The following is a 23,644-nucleotide window of genomic DNA, read 5'->3' on the forward strand; positions in this document are numbered from 1 at the left end:
GGGGAGGTTGTTGTTTGTGCGTAACATGGGTAAGGAGAACACAAGAGAGGCTTACAAGTCACATGGAAGCTTTTCATAATGGAGTTGAAACCCACGTGAGTCCTGACTGAACATTAGAGCTGCATAGGGGAACAGAAATAAGGCAACAATTGCAGTTGTGAATGCAGTGGAGTGATATTGTGTCTGAAGAGCCTTGTTATGCAAAGTTATTTAAATGGCGGCTGTATGTGTGGGTTCAGTTTGGGCCCTGACCAGTTTCTGTGCTTAACAACCCCCAGTCCCTTTCTCTGTGACATATAGCAGGGTTGTATTTGCAGATAAAAAATGTGTGGGGACTAAATGTCGTAATACTATAATGCAGAATTCACTACCATGTATCTAACACTATTGCTATGGCTATTGTTACTACTGCCACAATGATTACTGTTTGTTGTTACGACTGACTTTTTAAAGCAGGGAACCAATATTGACGTTCTGATGACACAGGGTTGAACTCACAGTTACTGATGACTAAAGAACGACCATTACAATAGACTAGGTGCCCCATCAACAATATTGGCCTTGCAGTGATGGCTAAGTAGGCTTGAGGCCGCTGGATAGCTGAGTGTCCAATGAGAACAATGACAGGTGAAGAGGACGGGGACACTTTCATGATGGATGAGCATGGCAGTTTGGCAATTTGGCTCAAACCAGTTGTTAGGAATTTTATGAATAATGACTAAACAATATCTACATTTTAAATAGAACTATAACTAATGAAACGTATACTCTGTTTTATTATATCTGATTAATAATATTAATTCATAAGGAAGGGATTGTGGAGCATAAAACAGGGGGTAATTCAATTAAATAAATACCATTCCAACCAGGTTGGAGAAGACTGGAATTGTGGGGTTTTAAGTAAGCAAAAAGGGTCTTTAACCTATGGTTGAACCGACTCAACTTAGCTCAGGGATGTTTAGATAAGGCAGAGAGTGTTTTCCTGGGTTTTCCATTATCTGAAACTGTCTTCTAAATAGTGATGGATGAAGGTGAAGATTCCAGAAGTTAATAGATAAGTGTGTGTCTGGAGTGAGCGAGCTAGTGAGTTGGAATGAACTTTTCAGCTTGTTGGGTCCTGGTTGATAGGAGGAAAAACATTTTATATCCTATGACGTCATATTTTGTATATAAACTGTTGTTCGTGGTTACATGGGAGCGCGCTCCGAGAATAAATACTATTATCTAATTTTGATAAGACTGGTCTCAGTCTATTTTATGCAAATAGGAATCTTACAAATTCTTATAAAATAGACTGAGTGATTTAATTAATGTATAATTAATAGGAATGATGAAATTCCAGTGACACCAGTATACTGTCTGAATAGAATTTGTCACCAATTACAACTGATACCGCAGCTTTAACACTTGACTTTATTGAACATGCATTAAGCAATAAATTCAACATCCGTGACATTGTTAATCTTTTTAACTACATCCTCCCCACAAAAAAAAACAGATCACAATTGATTTAACACACACACACACACACATGCAACATATATCTTACTTTAATAAGAAAATAAGTGTTTTTTTGTCATTGAAATAAAAAACAAATATTGGACTAAAATTGATTTATCAGTAGAAATAAAACAATAATTCAAGAAAATAAATGTTGACAACAAACTAAGAGATTAAGCCATGGAAAATGAAGGCTTGAAACGTTTCATTGGTTTGGCATTTTATAAAGTTTTATTTTTGAATAAGGGTTTATTACCAATAATCATATAGTTGGAGTCTCCTGCCTTAATCATATTCTCATTGGCTATTATTAGTATAGGAAGATATACAGTAGCCTACTTGAATATTATCCAAATGTTATCCAAACAGCAACAACAACAAAAAATGTATAAAACATTCAGATTTTTGCAAAAGGCAGAGCTAGTTTCCATAAAGCAGTTCCAGGCACTGATTTTACACAGAGAGCCCAATTCTGATATTTTTCCACAAATTGGTCTTTTGACCAATCAGATCAGCTCTTTCACCAATAAATGGGCAAAACATCAGAATTGGGCTTCATGTGTGAACACAGTCTTTAAGGCATGGGATGGGGGGGAGATTGATTAGACTCAACTACCTCCATAAATCTTCATTCAAACTGATCAATATCCTCTGGGTTGTCCTGGAATCCAGAGGCCACTATCTCTCGCAGTTTATTTGTTTCCTTTTCAGATGGTGGGGGTAATACTGCATTTAGCTCATATTCAATTTTCTCAAGTCTTGCTTTGGTCCTTGCCTTGTGAAGTTCCTTGTTCTTCAGGACAAGAGCTTTGATTTCATGTTCGGCGTCATCACAAGATGCAGCGAATATTTGCCGTTCAGCTTTGAAACGTGGGTCTTTGGGATCCAAAGCCATGAGTCTTCCTAGGCTGCCAACTCTGTCCATCAAGTACTTGCTGGAGACCTCAGTGTAGGTTCCAGAGATCATATTCACCAGGTGTGCAATGTTGGAAGCTTGAAATGCCTGTTGGTATATCATATCCTTCAAGAACATACTTGAGTCATATTTCAGGTGTGGATTCCTGGCTGTTTTGACAAAATCCTGCAGGGATGTCTTCAGACAGGTGTCAATGATGTTTGACACCATCTGGAAGAATTGCACCATCTTTTGCCATTTCTCCTGCAGCTCTCCCATTGCATTTAGACCTTCAGCCAGAATCCTGATGGTGGTGTCAAAGTCAATTTCCTCTACATGAAGTTGTCTCATTTTGTTGAGGGTTTCGGCTAGCCTTATTTTCTTTTCCTCCATTTTTTCCAGGGATTTTTCATACATCTCGCTGGCTAGTGCAAGCTGGGCTTTTATCTGCTCTATGCGGAAGTGGGCATTTTCTGTCGCAGTCTGACTTGCAGATCCTGAGCTTGCGCTTCGTGCTTTGCTCATTCCGGGCGGATTAACAGAAAAGGCAGATGTTTTTGTGTATTTTTTTCCTGAGGAATCAAACTTCTGTGCAGAGGTCATTAGCTTCCTGATTCTCTGGATCAGTTCTTTGTTCTTGGCCTCATCGTCATGCTTGCCCTCAGGAGCCAATGCACTTAGGTCAGAGCAGATGGTAATGCCCTGTTCACAAATTTTCTCTGCCTGAGGTTTTACGGGACATTGGTCTACATCTTTTATGTTTGACTGCACATCTTCGATTTGTGTCTTCAACCAATCAACAATCAACTGTCCTGTCTTTTCATCTAAAAACTTTGACCATTCGATTTGATCCTTTTGAATAAGGCCAACTAAGGATTGGGCAATAGCAAGAAGCATAGAAGACTTGCTAACTATATTGTTTGTTGCAAACATGTCTTTTGGACTTCCTGATGTATCATATTTTGTATGTGTATCACTACTGTCCGCTGCAATTGTGGCATTTGTTGCTCCTACAATTAAAGAGTTAACACAATTGGTGAATCCCTCTACAAAGTTCATTCCGATGACGTCCCATCCTGACGGCATGGAGTCGATAGCCTTTTGGAAGTTTTTATTAGCCTCTTCAAGTATCTTGCCATATTTCTTATATTCCTCTTCAGCTTGTCTATTTTCCTCCTGTAGCATGGTTTTCTTGGATTTTTCATCCTCCAGCATCTCCCTAACCTCTTTCAGGTGACTGCCATATTTCTGTTTGGCGCATGTGCAGGTCTCTAGAAGCTCTGTAATCAATTCAGTGACATCAAGGAACTTACTTTCAACAGATTTGGCCAGTTCTACACAGCTGGTTGATATGTTGGCAATGCTATCTAATGCATCAGGGAGAAGGCTTTTAACAAGTACATCATCATTCTGGAGAAGTATCTGTACAGTTCTCTTGATGTATGTTGGCACATTTTGTGTGTGTAAGAAAATCTGGTCCATGCTCTTGTGGGCTTGGTTAAAGGCTCGCCAACCTGAATTGCACACCTGCATGAGACAGGCACGGAATGAATCAGGATATTTGATGAACTTGAATCCGCCTTCTGGATTTCCATCCCTGATAGAGAAGTCTTGGTTGGAGGAGATGAAGACTAGCTCACCCAGGAAGGCTATTGACATTGGGGCTGGAGTCAAGTAGTTCTCCCAGTTAGCATGAGCTTGAGTAAGGATTGCAGTGTCCTCTCTGCATTGAGATGCCTTGGTTAAGCTACTTGTAGCTTTGATGAGCTCCTTGGATGCCATGGATCCTAAGGATATATAACAACTTATTTACTATTGACATTTCTATTTACGCTGCGAAGAAGCAAAATCAGTATCACTTTATAATAATGTTCGGTAATAAACCATGTATAAGGCATTTACAAACTGTGCTCACAATGTACTAATCATTACTCCCACATGTGTTATTAAGCTAGTTATTCACACATTTATAAACTACTTTTAAATTATGCATTAACGACTCATAAGATCATTCATAAGATGTTTAATATAGGTCTTTATAATCCATTTACTAAACATTATCAGTCTGTTTGCAGTCCCTAGTCTATAGTAAGCTCTACAGTATGTATGCTTTATAAAGTCTTTATTAACGTTTTGAATGACCAGTGTAATTTCTCACAAAAAGATGGATGATGTCACTGGTAGACATTCCAGCAGCACCTGATGCTCCTTAAGGTCTCAAAATGTCCCGTAAAACATATACATGTTTAAAGAATAAAGCAAATATTAAGCAAATATATTTAACATTATAAAACAGGTTATTTGGATCCTGGATGCTGATTGTTTGACAGCAGGGAGTTATTTATCACAATCCCGTAACGCCTGTTAACAGTTCCATTTGATTTATCAATACGCATCCACTGTCCCACAGACCAGCCAGGCAATTTAAAAACTTAATCTCCCCTGAAAAGAAGCGTCTAGACAATATTTATCCATGCTACTTTTTTGTCTAAACCTTACTGCATGCCTCTCTGACCTTTGCAACAATTAGGCAGGTTTTTTTTGCGATCTCCCCCATACCATGCATATGATAAGACTGACAGCTTTTCTCAACTAAGGCGATTAATTTATCAGGATCATTATAATTGATATATCCAAAGAAATGGCAATAGAAAATGCATAACATTTGCTGTAATTTTAGCTGCTTGATGTGATTGTGTGTTAGCTTTAGTTAGCCAGCTAGCAAAGGAGAAGTAGCTAACCTCCATAGCAACTTTTTTGCTTAGAATGTCCATGCCAATACAATGGACAACCAGCTCATTTGGCTAGCAACTTCAGAATCTCAGAACTAACGACTGGATTTTGCCTGGACTATATCGTATGGTGGAAGGATTAAGTAAAACAAATTTACTCATTAAAATAAAGTTTTTCATGAAAACATGTCATTAATCTTTTTATAATAAGTTGGCAATCGTTTTATAAAAGCAATAAGGCCCTCGAACCTGGGAATTATCGTGAATAACACCCTCCTAATGGTTGTTTCCCCGGCCCTCCGGCTTCACTTAGAACAGCCTTAGAGCAGCCCTTAGTCGGGAGTTATTCACACAATAATTACCAGGTTCTCATGACTTATTGCTTAATTTTATTCCAAAACAGTCACAATGTTGTAGTAGTGTGATGTGTAATTTCATACACACTCTATGCTGAGTAAAGTTTTGTCTGAAAATGCTAACATTAGCATTTGTTTGCAGTGACTTGTGAAGTGAAGTGGAATGCAGTCACTCCTTAGAGCAGTCCACAGACTACAAGGTGAGGAAAAAATATCTAAATACATTATTTTGCTGAACTATCCCATTAGCTTGAAGGGTTACTACCTTTAAAGGCCCACTAAAAGTGCAGTCCAACAAAGCAAAGTGTGAAAATACTCTGAGGTCAAAAGACTGAAGAACTGGAAGTATTTTAAGGTTAGGCCTACGCATGTACTGTAACATGTCTATCTGCAAATACATGTACCTTTAAATGGCAATCACATATTAGTACAACCTAAAATAGTTTTTCGGCTGTCCTCATAGAATAACCCTTCGAAGAACCCTTTTTGGTTCCAGGTCGAACACTTTTGGGTTCCATATACAACCCTTTCCACAGAGGGTTATACATCGAACCAAAAGGGTTCTACCTGGAACCAAAAAGGGTTCTAGCCGGAACCAAAAAGGGTTCTCCTATGGGGACAGCTGAAGAACCCTTTTGGAACCCTTTTTTCCAAGAGTTTAGTAATGAAGGAATAACAATCCACTAGAGAAAAACTGGCCGGGCTGGCCGGTTGTTGTCTGTAGGGAGAAGCATCATGCGCACAAGGGACACGTGCCCCCTCAGATTTGTCCTGCTTCAAAAATGTTCAGGTGTTAAATGAATTACTACTGTACTTAACTTTTTAAGCCCACGTTTTATCATTATATTTTTTAAAAGATCTGTCAGTGGTATTTTGCAGAGGGGGCACACTGTATCTGATACCTGATGCTCCTTAAAGTCACTGGCGTAACATAGTTTCTCTGACCCCCCCCTGCAAGGGTGGAGTTCGCTCTAACCCAGTTATAACTAACCTGATTCAGCTTATCAACCAGCTAAATATTAGAATCAGGTGTGCTAGATTTGGGTTGGAGCGGAAATCTACAGGACGGTCGCTCTCCAGGAACAGGGTTGGAGAACCCTGCTCTAGTGTGTGCAGATTGCAGGGAAAAAAACTTTTTCACCTGTTTGAAAAATGAAAAATGATCCTCCTATCTCTCCTCCATCCTCACTTACTTCATGCCCTCTCTAAAATAATGGGTGCATGATGCCCCTGTGTGTAGGCTGCATTTCCCTGTTTTATGAATAGTTTGCGTTCTCCGAGGTGATACATTAGCAAAACCTTCGCAATACAACACTTCTTCATGTCCTTGCAACAGTTGTTTTACAACAGCTTTAGTGAATCAAATATTTTATACATTTCCTTACACATCCTGTGTTGTGTGATTAGTCTATTACCTTTGACATTTGACCTAGGACATTTTTGAGACCTTAATTAAGGAGCATCAGGTACTGCTGGAATGTCTACCAGTGGCATGTCCATATTTTTGTGATTAATTACACTGGTCACTCAAAACATTTATAAAGTACTTTTAAAGTAATAAATAACCCTTACTTCAGATTAGGGACTGCAAAATCGTTATTAATGATTAGTAAGTGGTTTATAAGGACTTACATTAAACATCTTATGAATGATCTTCTGAATCATTAAAACATAATTAAACAATTGTTTACAAATGTGTGAATAACCAGCTTACTAACATTTACAAATATGGGAGTAATGATTAATCAATTGTGAGCAAACTGAAAATGTTTTACAAATGGTTTATTACTGAACGTTATAAAGTGTTACCACACAATTATCTAAATGTATCATAAACTTGAACTAAACCATGGTTAATGGAGAATGTTCTTATTCTTTGACTTAAAATGATGATAGATGGAAAATTAAACATTGGACTGTATGAACTTAATGATAAAAGTATTAAACTTGGTCCACTAATGTTAGACATCGTTAAGAGTTAAACATTTAAAAAAATATGTTTTTGTACTGTCTGTGTTTTTACTCTACAAATATCTAAACATTTTCGCTAATTTTCAACTTTTCCTAGGATGTTGTTTCATACAACCCATTCTTACATTTGTTAACTGGTTATTCACCAATATCCAGAATAACCTGGCAAGGAGTTTGGAAATATCGTAATGCTAGTGGAAAAATAATATATTAGTCATAAATTGGTCTCTCAAAAGAGACCTGGACTGTGAAGACTGCCAACAAAAGTAGTTATCATTATGTTGAAATTCTTAACAAGTTGCTTTGATAACATACGTTATATTCCTAATTTTAAGCGTTTCACAGAAGAGAAAAAATAACTAAATAGCTTTGAACTGGATACACTTTGAAAATTGGCAAATTGTGTGGCAAGCAGTTTAACGGCAATAGAAAAGCAATCAATCTAAATGCATTACATGACAGTTGAAACAGCGCAAAACAAGCCAAATAGCCAGCAAGATAGTCATGCTATAAATTATTGATTTATTCTGTTCCACGTGTTATTGTTTATTGACTATTCCATCTTACCACTAAGCAGTTCTCTTCTCCAGAGGATTTGCGATTGTTGGTCTTGATGATCTAGGTTGTGGGATATTTTCAGTCCACACTGATTATATACCTGCCATAGGGGGCATTTGCTCATTTAATATACCGAGGTAAAGCCAGTTTCAAGTTGGATATTCAACGGATATTCGCGCTTTCAAACCTCAATAGCTTTCTAAACCACTTAAGCCACAGCCTCCAAATAAGTGTCATGATGTTGGAAAAATTGCGCACAACAATGCACAGGTCTTATTTTCACGATTTGGACATTAATATGCTTCCAAAGCTAATAAACATGTGGAAATGTGAGCAGCATTTTGTATTCCAAGTTGAATTAGTTAGGGAGCGTAAACAAAGTGCAAACTTTTTTTTACATTTAAATATCAATAGCTCCTTGGTCATGTGACCTGGTGACTTCAAACAAGGTTCAGAATGTCCACTGACTACCCTTCTATATTGCACACCCTTTAGTTTGTCAATTTTCATCTAACGTGGTTTTACATGAATTATTCAAAATGTAGACTTTCAATAGCTCCTTGGTCATGTGACCTGGTGACTTCAAACAAGGTTCAGAATGTCCACTGACTACCCTTCTATATTGCACACCCTTTCGTTTGTCCATTTCCATCTCATATGGTTTTACATACATTTTTCAAAATGTAGAATTTCAATAGCTCCAGCATGCCAACTGTGGTTCCATGTGCTGTGCCTAGGAATGAAGACAAAAGAGTTCAACAGAGCAAAGAACACAAACTGGAAGTGCAGTCTTTGTTGTTGAAAATGTATGCTATACCCCATCCACACTGAAGAGGCTCTGAAATGTACATCAACCAGAAAGTTAAACTGTGAAATGTTTCATACTTAATTGAAGTTAAGTGTCTGTTGACATTTTGGAAAAGATTAAAGGTCTACAATTTCTGTTAAATTTGTCAATATTACAATTTTATTCATTGATTTACTGGCCACCATTACTGTGGTTACATATTCAGTATATGTATTGACCAGCAAACCCACTGCAGCCTACCTCACAAGCTCACTCTCCATCCCTACTTTGGACAATGCTTTGGACAATGACTCTCGTACTTTGCACTTTTCCTTTATGGTTGATATTAACGACGAAAGGAGATATTATCTGTCTCTCTCCTATTGTGTACCACAGTTAGATACTGTGGAAAAATAAAAAAAAACAGTGAAAATAAGTACTTAGAACGACCAATTATTGTAGATAAATATTAAAGAAAAGGGTAAACAAAACACTGAACTGAACCCCCTAATTGTCATACTAATATTAATCTACAACAATATAGAAGATACATGACTAGAGGTTATGCAAAAAGGGTGTATGTATCCACTGCATGCTTCTTAGGTGTGAAATTCAAATGACCAAGGATCTATTGCAAATTTGAAACTATGAAAAATGTACGTTACACCTTGTGATTTTACAGTACACAAACAAGAGTGTGCAATATAGAAGGCTATTCAGCGTGCATTGGGTCACATGACCAAGGAGCTATTGAAATTCTAAATGTTGAAAAATTCATGTAAAACCACGTGAGATTAAAATTTACAAACTGAAGGGTGTGCGATGTGTAGGCCCACTGAGTGGACATTCTGAACCTTGTTTGAAGTCACTAGGTCACATGACCAAGGAGCTATTGAAATTCTAAATTTTGAAAAATTCATGTAAAACCATATGAGATGGAAATGGACAAACTAAAGGGTGTGCGATGTGTAGGCCCACTGAGTGTGTCACGTGAATAGAGTTCCACATTTTTTTTATGAACTGAAACTCACCAAAACAAAACAACAAACAACCAAACGAAACGTGAAGCTACTAGTGTGCACACAGGCACCTAACTGTAGACAAGATCCCACACCAGAAAGTGGGAAAAAGGGCTGCCTAAATATGATCCCCAATCAGACACAACGATAAACAGCTGTCTCTGATTGGGAACCATATCAGGCCAACATGCAAAAACCCTAGACATACAAAAACCCTAGACATACTTCCGGCTCCCTACACTGATCCCTCCGCTTCTGTGGAACCGGACCGTGGATCATTGCTGGAGTCTCAGAACTGGGAGCGACCGCTGGAGGATCTGGACTGGAGCGAGTCGCTGGAGGCTCCAGACTGTGAAATGTCGCTGGAAGCTCCGGACTGGGAACTGTCGCCGGAAGCTCCGGACTGGGAACTGTCGCCGGAAGCTCCGGACTGGGAACTGTCGCCGGAAGCTCCGGACTGGGAACTGTCGCCAGAAGCTCTGGACTGTGGAGGCGCACTGGAGGTCTCATGCGTGGGACCATTACAGGTGGCACCGGGCTGATGACACACACCTCAGGGCGAGTGCGGGGAAGAGGCACAGGACGTACTGGACTGTGGATGCGCACTGGAGACCTGATGGGTGGGACCGGTACAGGTGGCACCGACCAGGCTGATGATACGCACCTCAGGGCGAGTGCGGGGAAGAGGCACAGGACGTACTGGACTGTGGATGCGCACTGGAGACCTGATGCGTGGGACCGGTACAGGTGGCACCGACCGGGCTGATGACACGCACCTCAGGGCGAGTGCGGAGAGGAGGCACAGGACTTACTGGACTGTGTAGGCACACTGGAAACCTGATTTGTGGGACCGGTATAGGTGGCACCGGGCTGATGACACGCACCTTAAGGCGAGTGCGGAGAGGAGGCACAGGACTTCCTGTCTGTGGAGATGCCCTGGAGACCTGGAGCGTAGAGCTGGCACAATGCGGCCTGGATGGATGCTCACTTTAGCTCGATATGTGCACAGGACGCACTGGGCTGTGAAGGCTGTTCATGGGATTTATATGTTTAAATGAATGATTAGAATACTCCACCCTGAAACCATATAATTGTATGAAATTGATTAGAATCATAAAATTATAATTAATGATGTGTGCAGTTTTAGTCAGTAAAACAATATATCTGTACAATATGTCTCTACAGTATCTTAAACACATTTAGTCAGTAAAACAATAAATCTGACAATATGTCTCTATAGCATCTTAAACACAGACTGTCTGAGCAAAATTCGGTGCTGACCTTGGCTAGGGGCCACTGAGAGATTTGGTCTCATGGCCTCCCCAATCTTGGGGGAGGATAGGGTGTCACGTTCTGACCATCGTTCGTGTGTGTTTTCCTTGTTTTAGTGTTGGTCAGGACGTGAGCTGGGTGGGCATTCTATGTTGATTGTCTAGTTTGTCTATTTCTATGTCTGGCCTGATATGATTCTCAATCAGAGGCAGGTGTTAGTCATTGTCTCTGATTGGGAACCATATTTAGGTAGCCTGTTTGGTGTTGGGTTTGGTGGGTGATTGTCCTTAGTGTCTTGATGTCCTTTTTCTGTGTTAGTTTACACAAGTATAGGCTGTTTCGGTTTTGGTTACGTTTATTGTTTTGGTAGTGTTTGTGTTTAGTGTGTGTTTTCATTAAACATGAATCGTAATCTAAACACCGCATTTTGGTCCGACTCTCCTTCACATACAGAAAACCGTGACAGAATCACCCACCACAACAGGACCAAGCGGCATGGTAACAGGCAACAACAGCAGCAGGAGCAGCGTGACAAGAATTTCTGGACTTGGGAGGAAATCCTCAACGGGAGAGGACCCTGGGCTAAACCAGGGGAGTGTAGCCGCCCCAAGGTGCAGCAAGCGAGGGAATGGACATGGGAGGACGAACTGGACGGTGAAGGACCCTGGGCTCAGCCTGGAGAATATCGCCGCCCCAAAGAAGAACTGGAGGCGGCGAAAGCTGAGAGGCGCAGGTATGAGGAGGCAGCACGGCGAAGCGGATAGAAGCCCGAGAGTCAGCCCCAAAAAATTCTTGGGGGGGGGGCTAACAGGGAGTATGGCTACGCCAGGTAGGAGACCTGGGCAAACTCCCTGTGCTTACCGGGGGGCTAGAGAGACCGGGCAGGCACCGTGTTATGCTGTGGTGCGCACAGTGTCTCCAGTGCGGGTGCATAGCCCGGTGCGGTATATTCCAGCTCCGCGTATCGGCCGGGCTAGAGTGAGCGTTGAGCCAAGTGCCATGAAGCCGGCTCTACGCATCTGGTCCCCAGTGCGTCTCCTTGGGCCTGCTTACATTGCACCAGCCTTGCGCACGGTGTCTCCGGTTCGCCTGCATAGCCCAGTGCGGGCTATTCCACCTCGCCGCACTGGCAGGGCGACCGCATCAGGCCTACAGTGCGCCTCGCCTGTCCAGCACTGCCAGAGCCTTCCTCCTCTTCAGCGCTGCCGGAGTCTCCCGCCTGTTTAGCGCTGCCAGAGCCTTCCGCCTCTACAGCGCTGCCGGAGTCTCCTGCCTGTTCAGAACTGCCAGTCTGCAAGGAGCTGCCAGTCTGCAAGGAGCTGCCAGTCTGCAAGGAGACGCCAGAGCTGCCAGTCTGCAGGATGCCGCCAGAGCTGCCAGTCTGCATGGAGCCGCCAGAGCTGCCAGTCTGCATGGAGCCGCCAGAGCTGCCAGTCTGCATGGAGCCGCCAGAGCTGCCAGTCTGCATGGAGCCGCCAGAGCTGCCAGTCTGCATGGAGCCGCCAGAGCTGCCAGTCTGCATGGAGCCGCCAGAGCCGCCAGTCTGGAGCAGCCACGTCCGCCAGTCAGCATGGAGCAGCCAGGGCCGCCAGTCAGCATGGAGCAGCCAGGGCCGCCAGTCAGCATGGAGCAGCCAGTCAGCATGGAGCAGCCAGAGCAGCCAGTCAGCATGGAGCAGCCAGAACTGCCAGTCAGCCAGACTCTTCCACATCTGCCAGTCAGCCAGACTCTTCCAGATCTGCCAGTCAACCAGACTCTTCCAGATCGGCCAGTCAGCCAGACTCTTCCAGATCTGCCAGTCAGCCAGACTCTTCCAGATCTGCCAGTCAGCCAGACTCTTCCAGATCTGCCAGTCAGCCAGACTCTTCCAGATCTGCCAGTCAGCCAGACTCTTCCAGATCTGCCAGTCAGCCAGACTCTTCCAGATCTGCCAGTCAACCAGACTCTTCCAGATCCGCTAGACAGCCAGGATCTGCCAGAACCGCCAGCCAGCCAGGATCTGCTCGATCCAACTACCTGCCTGGGCTTCCTCTCAGTGCTGGGCTTCCTCTCAGTGCTGGGCTTCCTCTCAGTGCTGGGCTTCCTCTCAGTGCTGAGCTTCCTCTCAGTGCTGAGCTACCCCTCTGTCCCGAGCTGCCCCTCTGTCCCGAGCTGCCCCTCTGTCCCGAGGTGGACTAAGACTATTATGGAGTGGGGTCCACGTCCAGCGCCAGAGCCGCCACCGCGGAGAGATGCCCACCCACACCCTCCCCTATAGGTTTAGGTTGTGCGTCCGGAGTCCGCACCTTGGAGGGGGGGTACTGTCACGTTCTGACCATCGTTCGTGTGTGTTTTCCTTGTTTTAGTGTTGGTCAGGACGTGAGCTGGGTGGGCATTCTATGTTGATTGTCTAGTTTGTCTATTTCTATGTCTGGCCTGATATGGTTCTCAATCAGAGGCAGGTGTTAGTCATTGTCTCTGATTGGGAACCATATTTAGGTAGCCTGGGTTTCACTGTGTGTTTGTGGGTGATTGTTCCTGTCTCTGTGTTTTCACCAGATAGGGCTGTTTCGGTTTTCGTTGCGTTCTTTGTTTTGTAGTGTTTGTATCGATTCGTGTTTTACGTTTGTTTATTAAACATGGATCGCAATCTACACGCTGCATTTTGGTCCGACTCTCTTTCACATACAGAAAACCGTGACATAGGGAGTGCTTCTCAAGGTCTCTGTAATCTATGTCGCCTGGGTAGGGAGACAGTAAGTGCGCAGGATACCTACTGTTTGTTTGGAAGTATGTGCACCGCTATAAAATGGATGTCTTTGTATTATGGACTTCAGAACGTTCTCGTGAATAAACATTTGACTATTGTAGGCTGGGCCTCTGTCTGTTTTCATTTCGACCAGTATCTTACAAATTCTGGGTTGTAGACTGAGTAGTTTATGAACATTGAGAACATAATTATCTTAACAAAGGTGTACTGGCGATACAGTACGTAGAGCCGGCGCAGAATATCCTGGTCAGAAGAGGTGTACTGGAGACCAGGAGCGGAACCGGCACAACCTATCCTGGCTGGATGCCCACTATAGCACGGCAAATGCCGGGAGCTGGAATAGAGCGCACCGGGCTCACCTCGTGATGAATGCGCACTGGAGACACCATGCGCATCACTGCATAACACAGTGCCTGACCAGTCACACGCTCCCCACGGTAAGCACAAGGAGTTGGCTCAGGTCTCGGTAAGCACAAGGAGTTGGCTCAGGTCTAAACCCTACCTCCGCCAACCTCCCCGTGTGGCCCCCCCAAAAAATATTTTGGGGCTGCCTCTCGTGCTTGTCTCGTTGGTAATACTCCTCTTAACGTCGCGTTCCGCTTTCGCTGCCTCAATTTCCTCCCTCGGACGGCGATACTCCCCAGCCTGTGTCCAGGGTCCTGCTCCATCCAGGATCTCCTCCCAGGTCCATTCCTCCTGAACACGCTGCTTGGTCCTTTTGTGGTGGAATCTTCTGTCACGATTGTCGTAATGATGAGACCAAGGCAGCGTGACAGCGTGGCAGCGTGAATAGACTTCCACATATTTTAAATGAACTGAAACTCACCAAAACAAACAACAAACAACCAAACGAACCGTGAAGCTACTAGTGTGCACACAGGCACCTAACTGTAGACAAGATCCCACACCAGAAAGTGGGGAAAAGGGCTGCCTAAATATGATCCCCAATCAGAGACAATGATAAACAGCTGTCTGTTTATCATGATTGGGAACCATATCAGGCCAACATAGACATACAAAACCCCTAGACATACAAAAACCCTGGACATACAGAAAACCGTAGAGATACAAAAATCTAGAGCACCCACCCTAGTCACACCCTGACCTAACCAAAATATATAGAAAACAGAGATATCTAAGGTCAGGGATTAACAGAGTATTGAAATTCTACATTTCGAAAGATTCTTGTGAAACCATGTGAGATGAAAATTGACCAACTAATGGGTGTGCAATGTGTAGGGCCACTGAGCGGACATTCTGCACCTTGTTTGAAGTCACCAGGTTACATGACCAAGGAGATATTGACATTTTACATTTTGAAAAATGCATGTAAAACCATGTGAGATGAAAATTGACAAACTAACGGGATGTGTGTCTATGCCATCGAGTTAGCTACAACCAATTTTGAAAGTGTTAGGAGTCATGTTTATAGAGCTATTGAAATTTGACCAATTTGATTTGTCACTATGTTGACGGTCCCTAACTGCTGTTGGTGGACGTAAGGAAAACTACAGGCGAATATCCAACCTGAAACTGGCTTTACCTTGGTATTTATATTAAATATTAAATATTTGCATATTTGCAGTGACAAGTCAATTCTACTTTTCTAGAAATGTTTACATTTTGCTGAATGATTGAATTAATCAATATATTTGGTCACTTGAAAAGTACAATGAAATATCCACCTGTATTTTTTTGTCTTATGAAGTAAGACTATTTAAACAGCAACAAAACAATAGCAGTATTTGACAGCAAAGTGTACTGACAGCAAAATAGTTTCAAATCTTATTTTAAATGTATGATTTAAATATAGTATAATTTTGTGAACTATAGTTCATAAGCTTTCCACACAAAACTGTATGAGCATTTATAGATCCCAACATGATTGGTTAAACTGTATTGTAAATATTATACAACAACCACCATACATGCAAAGTATAAAAGCTGTTACCATCTGGGCAATACATCTCACACACCATCCTCACCAAAAGAAGGGAACCATCCTCTGGTGAGTCAAAAAAAAAATAATTGTCGTCTGTCTTGCCTTTTACTAATGTAAACTTGTCACTTGATAAGTTTAGTACTTCTGATGTCAATACAAAACACTTTTGAATAACTCAATTTGTAAGTGTTGTTTAAAAGTGGATTTATTCTAAGTAAATTACAACTATTTTATATGTATTGTCGTCATTCCTTAACAGTACCTAGTCCATGATTTCTATGATGTCATGAAAAAAAGGGTTTAATGTTTGAACTGTTATCCCTTTCCCTCTAAACAGACACCATGCTGTCACAAGAAAGAAGAGAGGAGGACTTTTTGAGAGAAGTTGTCCCTAGTTTGAAAAATGGAATGGTTAATTTCAGAGATATGGCAGATATTCTACTCAATTTTGATAAAGATCAAACAAAGGCCCTACAGCAAGAGATTCAGAAAGGACTAAATAGCTTTCAGCAATCTGAAGCTGCTGCTGGTCGACAACTAGCACATGTAGACAAGTACTATGAGGAGCTGACATGTAAGAAAGGAAAGCTTGAGTCTGAGGATAGATGTCTGAAAACCTGTTTAGATAATCTAGAGAGTCAACGTCAAGCTATCAACGATTCCTTGCAGAATTACAGTCAGGCCTTAGACAGAGCTAACTGGAACAAGATGTCCACCCAGAATGCTCTGGATGAGTGCAGGGACAGGGCAAGTTACAACGAAGGAATAAGGAATGCTGGGATTGGGATTATGTTTATTCCCATCCTAGGCCTCATCGCAGGTAAAAAGGCTATTCTTTGATATATTTCACACAGAGTTGATAAAAACACATTTGTTTATCAGATAATATGTTAACTACTAACTACCACACATAGTAATACTAATTTTCCATATGTTTTACTAGCACTACTACTGTACTAACATAAAAATATTAGAAGTAATCATGATAAAAATGCTAAAAACGACTTTCCCTCTCAGGGTCAGTGATGGTTGGTGTTGGAGAAGTAGAACTTAATAAAGCTAATAGGCAGGCACAGCAAGCACAAGAGGAAGTCAACCGTTTTCAGAACTTGGTTAATTCCTTCACCTCACAGTTAGCTACAAAGAAGCAAGAGAAGACTGAGCAAGAAAGGATGATTGAAGAATGTCAAGGCAACATCTGGAAGACCCATGTGAGTCTCAAGGAGATGAAGAGTAAGCGGATGAAAATAGCTGGCTTTCAGCAGAAGTTGAGGAACACTGTCCACTTTCTAAGTGTCTTGGCTGGCAAAGCTAATGTTGCCATGGTTGTGAGCTCTCAATCTGTCATCTTCCTGGAGCCACTGTGCACTGTAATGGCAGATATTGTGGGCCTCTTTTATCAAGCTGTAGGTGGGAAGTGTAATCAGTTCCTGCAGGACAGGGACATACAAATGGCAATTCAGAGCCTGCAGGATGTCAATAAACGAGTCTCAGCCATTACTGGCGAGCTTGGTCTCCTAGATGATCAGTTTCTTTAAGCGACGCGTGTCTTACCAATATCATTTGTAAAATTAGACATTTGTGCTTTGTGTGGAATTAAATATATTAATTTAGATTGAGATATGAATATATTAATTTAGATCCTCTGCTGATTTGTAACAGTATTTACTGTAGGTCTACATCTTGACATTTTCCTTGCTTTTGTCCTGATGATAATGCCATTAATTATGAGAGAAAGTTAAAAAAGTTCTTTGTTTCCAACCTGTCACTTACTAATCGTACATGCATACCAGTATTGTGCTGTCACAATTGTTTTAAAAGTTTCAAATCAAGAGTGAAACATTGAGTATGTAGTATGAAATATCTGTGCCTTTGCTTTTTGAAACAATCAAAGTTTTCCTCTTCCTCTTCATTAATATCGTTTCCATTGTTCATATTATTGTATAATTTACATACTTCATAATGATTGATAATATGACATTACTGAAAGTAATTACAACTACAATAAAGTCTGTGAATAATTATTAAAACAAACGGGTCATGCCTGATATTGACATTCGACACAATTGTTTACTCGCTCACAATTAGTGTGTCATTACATAGTCACACATCTAGAGCAGTGGATCTCTATCTTTTGTGATTACTGTACCAACCATCACATTTTCTCTGCCCAGAGTACCACCAATGTATCCCCTCGTGCATTTGACCAGTAGTCCTATGATCTTATGAGTTTTTACAAGTAGCCCGTGTGGATAGGCCAAATTCCCTCAGAAAACCACTGATCTAGAGGTTGTATTTTCAAGAGAAAACTGTTTACACAGCATTACTTGTTTATTGTCCTAACATTTCAGTGTTTCTATAGTCAGTCACTGTGGAAAAATGTGCAATTTTGCAACATTTTCACATTTGAACACATTAATATGAAATGTGTGAACTACTGTAGTGTCAGAAATATAGGCATACATATTAGCTTAAATGCATTTCTAAAACAAATTGTATACACTAATACTAAAAGCACTCTCTACATTATTTTCTTAAAGGTCCAACTTCACAAACAACTGATCATGACATTGTGATATGGTTACAAGGTCACAGTGTAATGGTTTAAGACCAAATGTGTCCTTCATTCCCATGGCATGCTTCTCAAGCGTCCAATAACAAGTTGATACTTTTAAATAGGATATGGATACATGGGCTCATACTGAAAAGACTGTCGAATTATACATTGACTATTTTCTGGGGGAGGAATTTAAGCATGAAAAACTCAAGTGAGCAGATACAATACCAGCCAACATTTTTTGACACACCTACTCCTTGCAGAGTTTTCTTTATTTTTTATATTTTTAACATTGTTAAACTATGAAATAACACCTATGGAATCATGTAGTAACCAAAAAAGGGTTAAACAAATCAAAATGTATTTTATATTTGAGATTCTTCAAAGTAGCCACCCTTTGCCTTGATGACAGCTTTGCACACTCTTGGCATTCTATCAACCAGCATCATGAGGTAGTCACCTGGAATGCGTTTCAATTAACAGGTGTGCCTTGTTAAAAGTAAATTTGTGGAATTTCTTTCATTCTTAGTGTGTTTGAGCCAATCAGTTGTGTTGTGACAAGGTAGGGGTGGTATACCGAAGATATCCCTATTTGGTAAAAGGCCAAGTCCATATTATGGCAAAAACAGCTCAAATAAGCAAAGAGATACGACAGTCCATCATTAAATCAAATCTAATTTTATTGGTCACATACACGTGTTTAGCAGATGTTACTGTAATTAACAATATTTACATATTTGGACGAGCGATGTCAGAGCGGCATGGACTAAGATACAGTAGAATAGTATAGAATACAGTATATACATACGAGATGAGTAATGCAAGATATGTAAACATTATCAAAACGACTAGTATTCCATTACTTAAAGTGGCCAGTGAAGTAACCAGTGGCCAGTGAAGTAACAAAGGTATTTATTGAAACACAGGGGGGAGATGGAGTGCAGGTCAGGGGAAGCTCGGGCGGGTTGCTGGAAACCAGGTGCGGAGGCTGAGGCTGGAGCGAGATGGGTTGAGACAGGGTAAGCAGGTCCGAAGGGGAATCCGAGGGAGTAGTAGAGTGGGGAATCCAGGACAGAGTAGCAGGATGATGAGACATGGGACTGGAGACAGAGACCAGAGTCAGAGCGGGCAGAACTGTAGCGGAGAGGAAAACAGTGTCAGGCAAGGAAAACAGGCACAACAGGATAACAGGATCTGAATAGTACCAAACGGCTAGAGACGTAGACTGACTGAGCAGAGATTATGTTCAGGCAGCGTGGAAGTGGCAGGGCTGAGTATTTATAGAGGTCTTGATTATGGAACAGTTTGCAGCTGGTGGGGATCTGCTCTGACTCCAGCACACCTGTCTCCGCCCACACAATCACACACATAAAGAGGGAGGGAACTGGGGGAGTGGCGGCAGGTCAAGGATACACAGGATGAGCAGTAGAGGGTGTTGCAGGAGCAGATGTGACATTCCTGCATTTGACCATCCCTGGAATCATGTCTGGAAATAATTATTTTCAAATTTAACTAGGCAAGTCAGTGGGGTGGCAGGGTAGCCTAGTGGTTAGAGCGTTGGACTAGTAACTAGTAACCGGACTGGTAAACGAAAGGGAGTTAACGCACTGTTCCTAGGCCATCATTGAAAATAAGAATTTGTTCTTAACTGACTTGCCTAGTTCGATAAAGTTAATAAGAACAAATTCTTATTTACAATGACAGCTGGTTAACTGCCTTGTTCAGGTGCAGAATGACAGATTTTTACCTTGTCAGCTCGGGTATTCGATCCAGTGACCTTCAGTTACTGGCCTAACACTCTAACCACTAGGCTACCTGCCGTCCTGCTATATACGATCACTCCTTTCTCCTTGAAATGTTTGGCCGCGGTTCTGAGAACTTTCTCTCTGTCCATGTACCTCAGGAACCGAACGAGGAAGGGTTGTGGGTTCTGATCAGGGGATGGACGAGGGGCGCGTGACCTGTGTGCCCGTTCAATAATCAGGGGTTATGTTTCATGCAGCAAGAGCCACAAACTGTAATTTATCTTACACAACTTGCCGACTGGCTTGTTCTATGTGTGTGTTGTGAATTGCATTAATGCTTTAACATGCTGCTCCCCATGCCATAGGCGTGGGTTCTGTGCTAATTACCCTGCAGGGTGTTAGAGTATCGTGGTGGGCTTTCCACTACGTTGAGACATTAACTTCCTTAACGGAGTTACTCCATCATATAGTGCTGTTTTTACTGCTTGGATATTAAACCGGCTAGGTAATATTGCAGTTGGTGTAAAACAAAAACAAAAATATCAATAAATCAAATCCATTACCTGGTTGAGTTTTTTTTATCTGCCTGATTTTCCCACATGGGTCTTCCCTGTTTTTTGCCACCACAGGCAGAGCCCATTTGCTGCCAGACCTGGACGGGGGCAAGAGTCGGACCGCTGGGACCACCTTGAACGGAGGGCGCATGCCCTGTGTCAGGAGGTTGATACCTTCGATGGCAACGACAGCTGTTCCCTGGTGGCCAGTGATAGGTTGTTCCTGGGGGATGATGCGGGCACTGTTCATCACCTTGAGCGGTGCTACCAGGCTGACAGGCCATCAGAAGCCGGCAACAGGGCTTCATCGCCCCCCAGCGGCTCGAGAGGCTATGAGGAGCCTACTCACTCGGGTAGCCACGGGCACTGGACATCAAACTGGTGGACAGTGATGACTCTCCATCTGTCCCCATCTCTGCTGAGTTCCGCGAGGCCTTGCAGGAGAGCTGGGCCTCTGCCGTGGGGCACTTCCGACTCACAGCAGAGACTGGAACATGGAGTTATGTTGCCCTGTGTGTTTACGGTCAGTGAGAACAACAGACCAGCTCTTTTTCTGCTATGGTGAGAGAGTTCTGGGGGCTATGCTAACAAAGCAGAGGCTCTCTCACTGGATCGTGGACACGATTACGACAGCATACTGCCTGGCTGGGATATGTGGTGGCACATTCAACACGAGGTGTGGCTGCGCCCTGGACTCTATTGAGAGTAGTGCCCCTCGCTGATATCTGTGCTGCGGCCAGCTGGGCCTCCTCTTGCACCTTTGAGGTTGGTTCAGCGGTCCTTCACCTCCCCTTCCGGGGACTGTGCCGGGACCACCCTTCCACATTGATGGCCCCTGCGTCTCGGAACCATGCTGGGACTTTGCCTCAAGCTGGCCAGGTCCCTCTAGCACCAACTAAATCTGGTACTGGTATACCAATATGTTGGAGTGATCCAATATAGTTAAACATAACAAAGGTTACGTATGTAACCACGGTTATGTGAGCTATATGGATCACTCCAATCCTCTCCATTGCTAGAGGCGCCTGAAAAATGATGTAGAACGGCCATGGAGTCTATATATAGGGGTGGACCCCAGCCGTGACACAGGTGTACTCAGGTGTAAATCTGTAAATCCTCACCTCGAATGTGTCCCTCCGCCACGGCGTGATGCCAATATATTGAAGTGATCCATATAGCTCAAATAACCTTGGTTACATACGTAACCTTCATTCAGCAAAATTTTCTTTGTCCAGTAGGGAGGGGATAATGGCAGCAGAGAAATCAATGGGGTCCGTTCCCTCACAGCCCTCGTGGAGACCGATAATTCTAATGTTGCTTCGTCTACTGTAGTTTTCCAAATGGTCGACCTTATTCATCTGGTATTCATTGTTTTTGCGCAGTTTCTGTTGTTCCGTCCCCATTCCCTCTAGCTTGTCCTCAGCACTGCTGAAGCGCTCTTCAGCTTCTTCCATTCGTCATCCTAGCGTGTTGATAGTCTTTGTCAAACCTGAGTTTTTGATTTCAGCCAGCTGTGCTGAGAAGAAGCAGCTGAATTTAGCCATTTTCAAGTTAAATTGTGTTGTGAGGGTGTCATTGCCTTCTTTGATCACTTTGAGGATGTAAGCTAGCCTAGCATCTTCCTGAGATGTCACGAGGAGGCCATGGTCAGAAGTTCTTTCTCTGTTGTTTCTTGGTCTGTTTCAATGCTTCCCTTGCTTTGTTTGTCTGGTAGGCATATCACCAATCTTGGCTACAGTGTAGTAATAAGTATGGGTGTAGTTATCAAGTTTTTCAAGGTTTTTATAGCCTCCCTACCTAGGGCCGTGAGTTTGGATATGCTAAAAACACATTTCCAACAGGACAAGTATATGCACCCACCAAATTATTATATTGAATTATTATTATGATTATGTTATTAACACCTGAAGAAAGGATTATGACACAAGAGAAGAGGAACACCATTCACTGGAGACAGACATTGCATAGAGAGATAAATTACATACTTACCTGATTTGTTTGCTATTAATAGTAAATGGTTATATATTAAACTAAGAGTAAGACTGACCTGCTAATGCTGAGTTTTTATCGTGTCCACTCTAGCTTCCTGCAGTTAGTCTGGGCATCTAGTTAAGGAAATGGGTTTTGCTAGGGATAGCTTGAGCTGACAATGACTTGGTGATAAAATTCTAAAAGCTGGCATTCTATAGACAAGATGTTTGTGTGTGACCCGAGATAGAGATAGCCTAGAAGAGTTTAGAACCATGTCTCATTGTCTCATCTTCCTGGCATCTGGGAAACTAAGCCGGGTTGGAAGTAAAACAACATCCCGTGCAGATAACCAGGAGATGGACCAAGGTGGCTTATGGGAAAGGTAGAAATGACCGACTGAGCAATTAGGGCCTATATAAGATCGCTGTTTTTTCATTATTAGTTAAGCTCTCGGCAACACAACCTAGAGTGTGCTGTCGACGGTTTCATTATTGCAATAATTAATCGATGTTGAATAAAGATGATTGTTTGAATCATTGTCCAAGTCTCTCTCAGTACTGACATTTAAAACAGCACACAGGTTGAGTTAAAGAACAGTAGTCCAGCAAGGTCTCACTGTCTAAGACTTGTAGCAGCTCTTATTGAGAACTAATTCAGTTACAGGAAAAGAACTCAGCAATGGCCAAGCCACAGAATACACCAACACAAATGACAGAAATAAATGAAGCATTCATTAGATGCCATCTTCTGGTTTACAGTAAGTGTGTTACGGGCAGAGGCTGTTAATGTATTTCCGTTCAGAAGTGTTTGCGAGGCCTTTCTGATGCAGTCTAGTTAAAAGGTTGTTTATTAGCCTGGTGAGGTCAGAGGTTGCAACTTGACCTGCTGGCTGGTTGGCTGAACGGGGGGAGGAAACTACAGCCTCATCCACAAACAATTTGGCAGCATGCCCAGTACTTTGTTCTGAGAACTTGAGAAGTCAGTTTCGAGTTTCGAGAGAAGAAGCCCCGTGAGGTATCTATCAGTCACATGCAGG

General features: G+C 42.4%; 2 protein-coding genes across 2 annotated transcripts; one reads left to right on the forward strand and one right to left on the reverse strand.

The window, feature by feature from the left end:
* Nucleotides 1-1,373: 1,373 nt before the first annotated feature.
* Nucleotides 1,374-8,118, reverse strand: LOC139383920 (uncharacterized). Its single transcript, XM_071128532.1, has 2 exons — nt 8,022-8,118; nt 1,374-4,182 (listed from the first exon to the last, which is right to left on the reverse strand). The coding sequence occupies exon 2, from the start codon at nt 4,175-4,177 to the stop codon at nt 2,129-2,131; it is 2,049 nt and encodes a 682-aa protein (XP_070984633.1). The 5' UTR covers nt 4,178-4,182; nt 8,022-8,118; the 3' UTR covers nt 1,374-2,128.
* A 7,671-nt stretch (nt 8,119-15,789) lies between these two features.
* Nucleotides 15,790-17,815, forward strand: LOC139383534 (uncharacterized). Its single transcript, XM_071128104.1, has 3 exons — nt 15,790-15,847; nt 16,119-16,601; nt 16,799-17,815. The coding sequence occupies exons 2-3, from the start codon at nt 16,124-16,126 to the stop codon at nt 17,317-17,319; spliced, it is 999 nt and encodes a 332-aa protein (XP_070984205.1). The 5' UTR covers nt 15,790-15,847; nt 16,119-16,123; the 3' UTR covers nt 17,320-17,815.
* The last annotated feature ends 5,829 nt before the right edge of the window (nt 17,816-23,644 follow it).

The sequence above is a fragment of the Oncorhynchus clarkii genome, chromosome 25, assembly GCF_045791955.1.
Source record: "Oncorhynchus clarkii lewisi isolate Uvic-CL-2024 chromosome 25, UVic_Ocla_1.0, whole genome shotgun sequence".
In the NCBI taxonomy this organism is placed as follows: Eukaryota; Metazoa; Chordata; class Actinopteri; order Salmoniformes; family Salmonidae; genus Oncorhynchus; species Oncorhynchus clarkii.

Bases quoted from the DNA above. Each gene is read 5' to 3' on its own strand.
- LOC139383534 (XM_071128104.1), top strand. From the start codon at position 16,124: ATGCTGTCACAAGAAAGAAGAGAGGAGGACTTTTTGAGAGAAGTTGTC. The intron at 16,602-16,798 runs GTAAAAAGGCTA...TTTCCCTCTCAG, and splicing joins CATCCTAGGCCTCATCGCAG to GGTCAGTGATGGTTGGTGTT.
- LOC139383920 (XM_071128532.1), bottom strand. From the start codon at position 4,177: ATGGCATCCAAGGAGCTCATCAAAGCTACAAGTAGCTTAACCAAGGCA.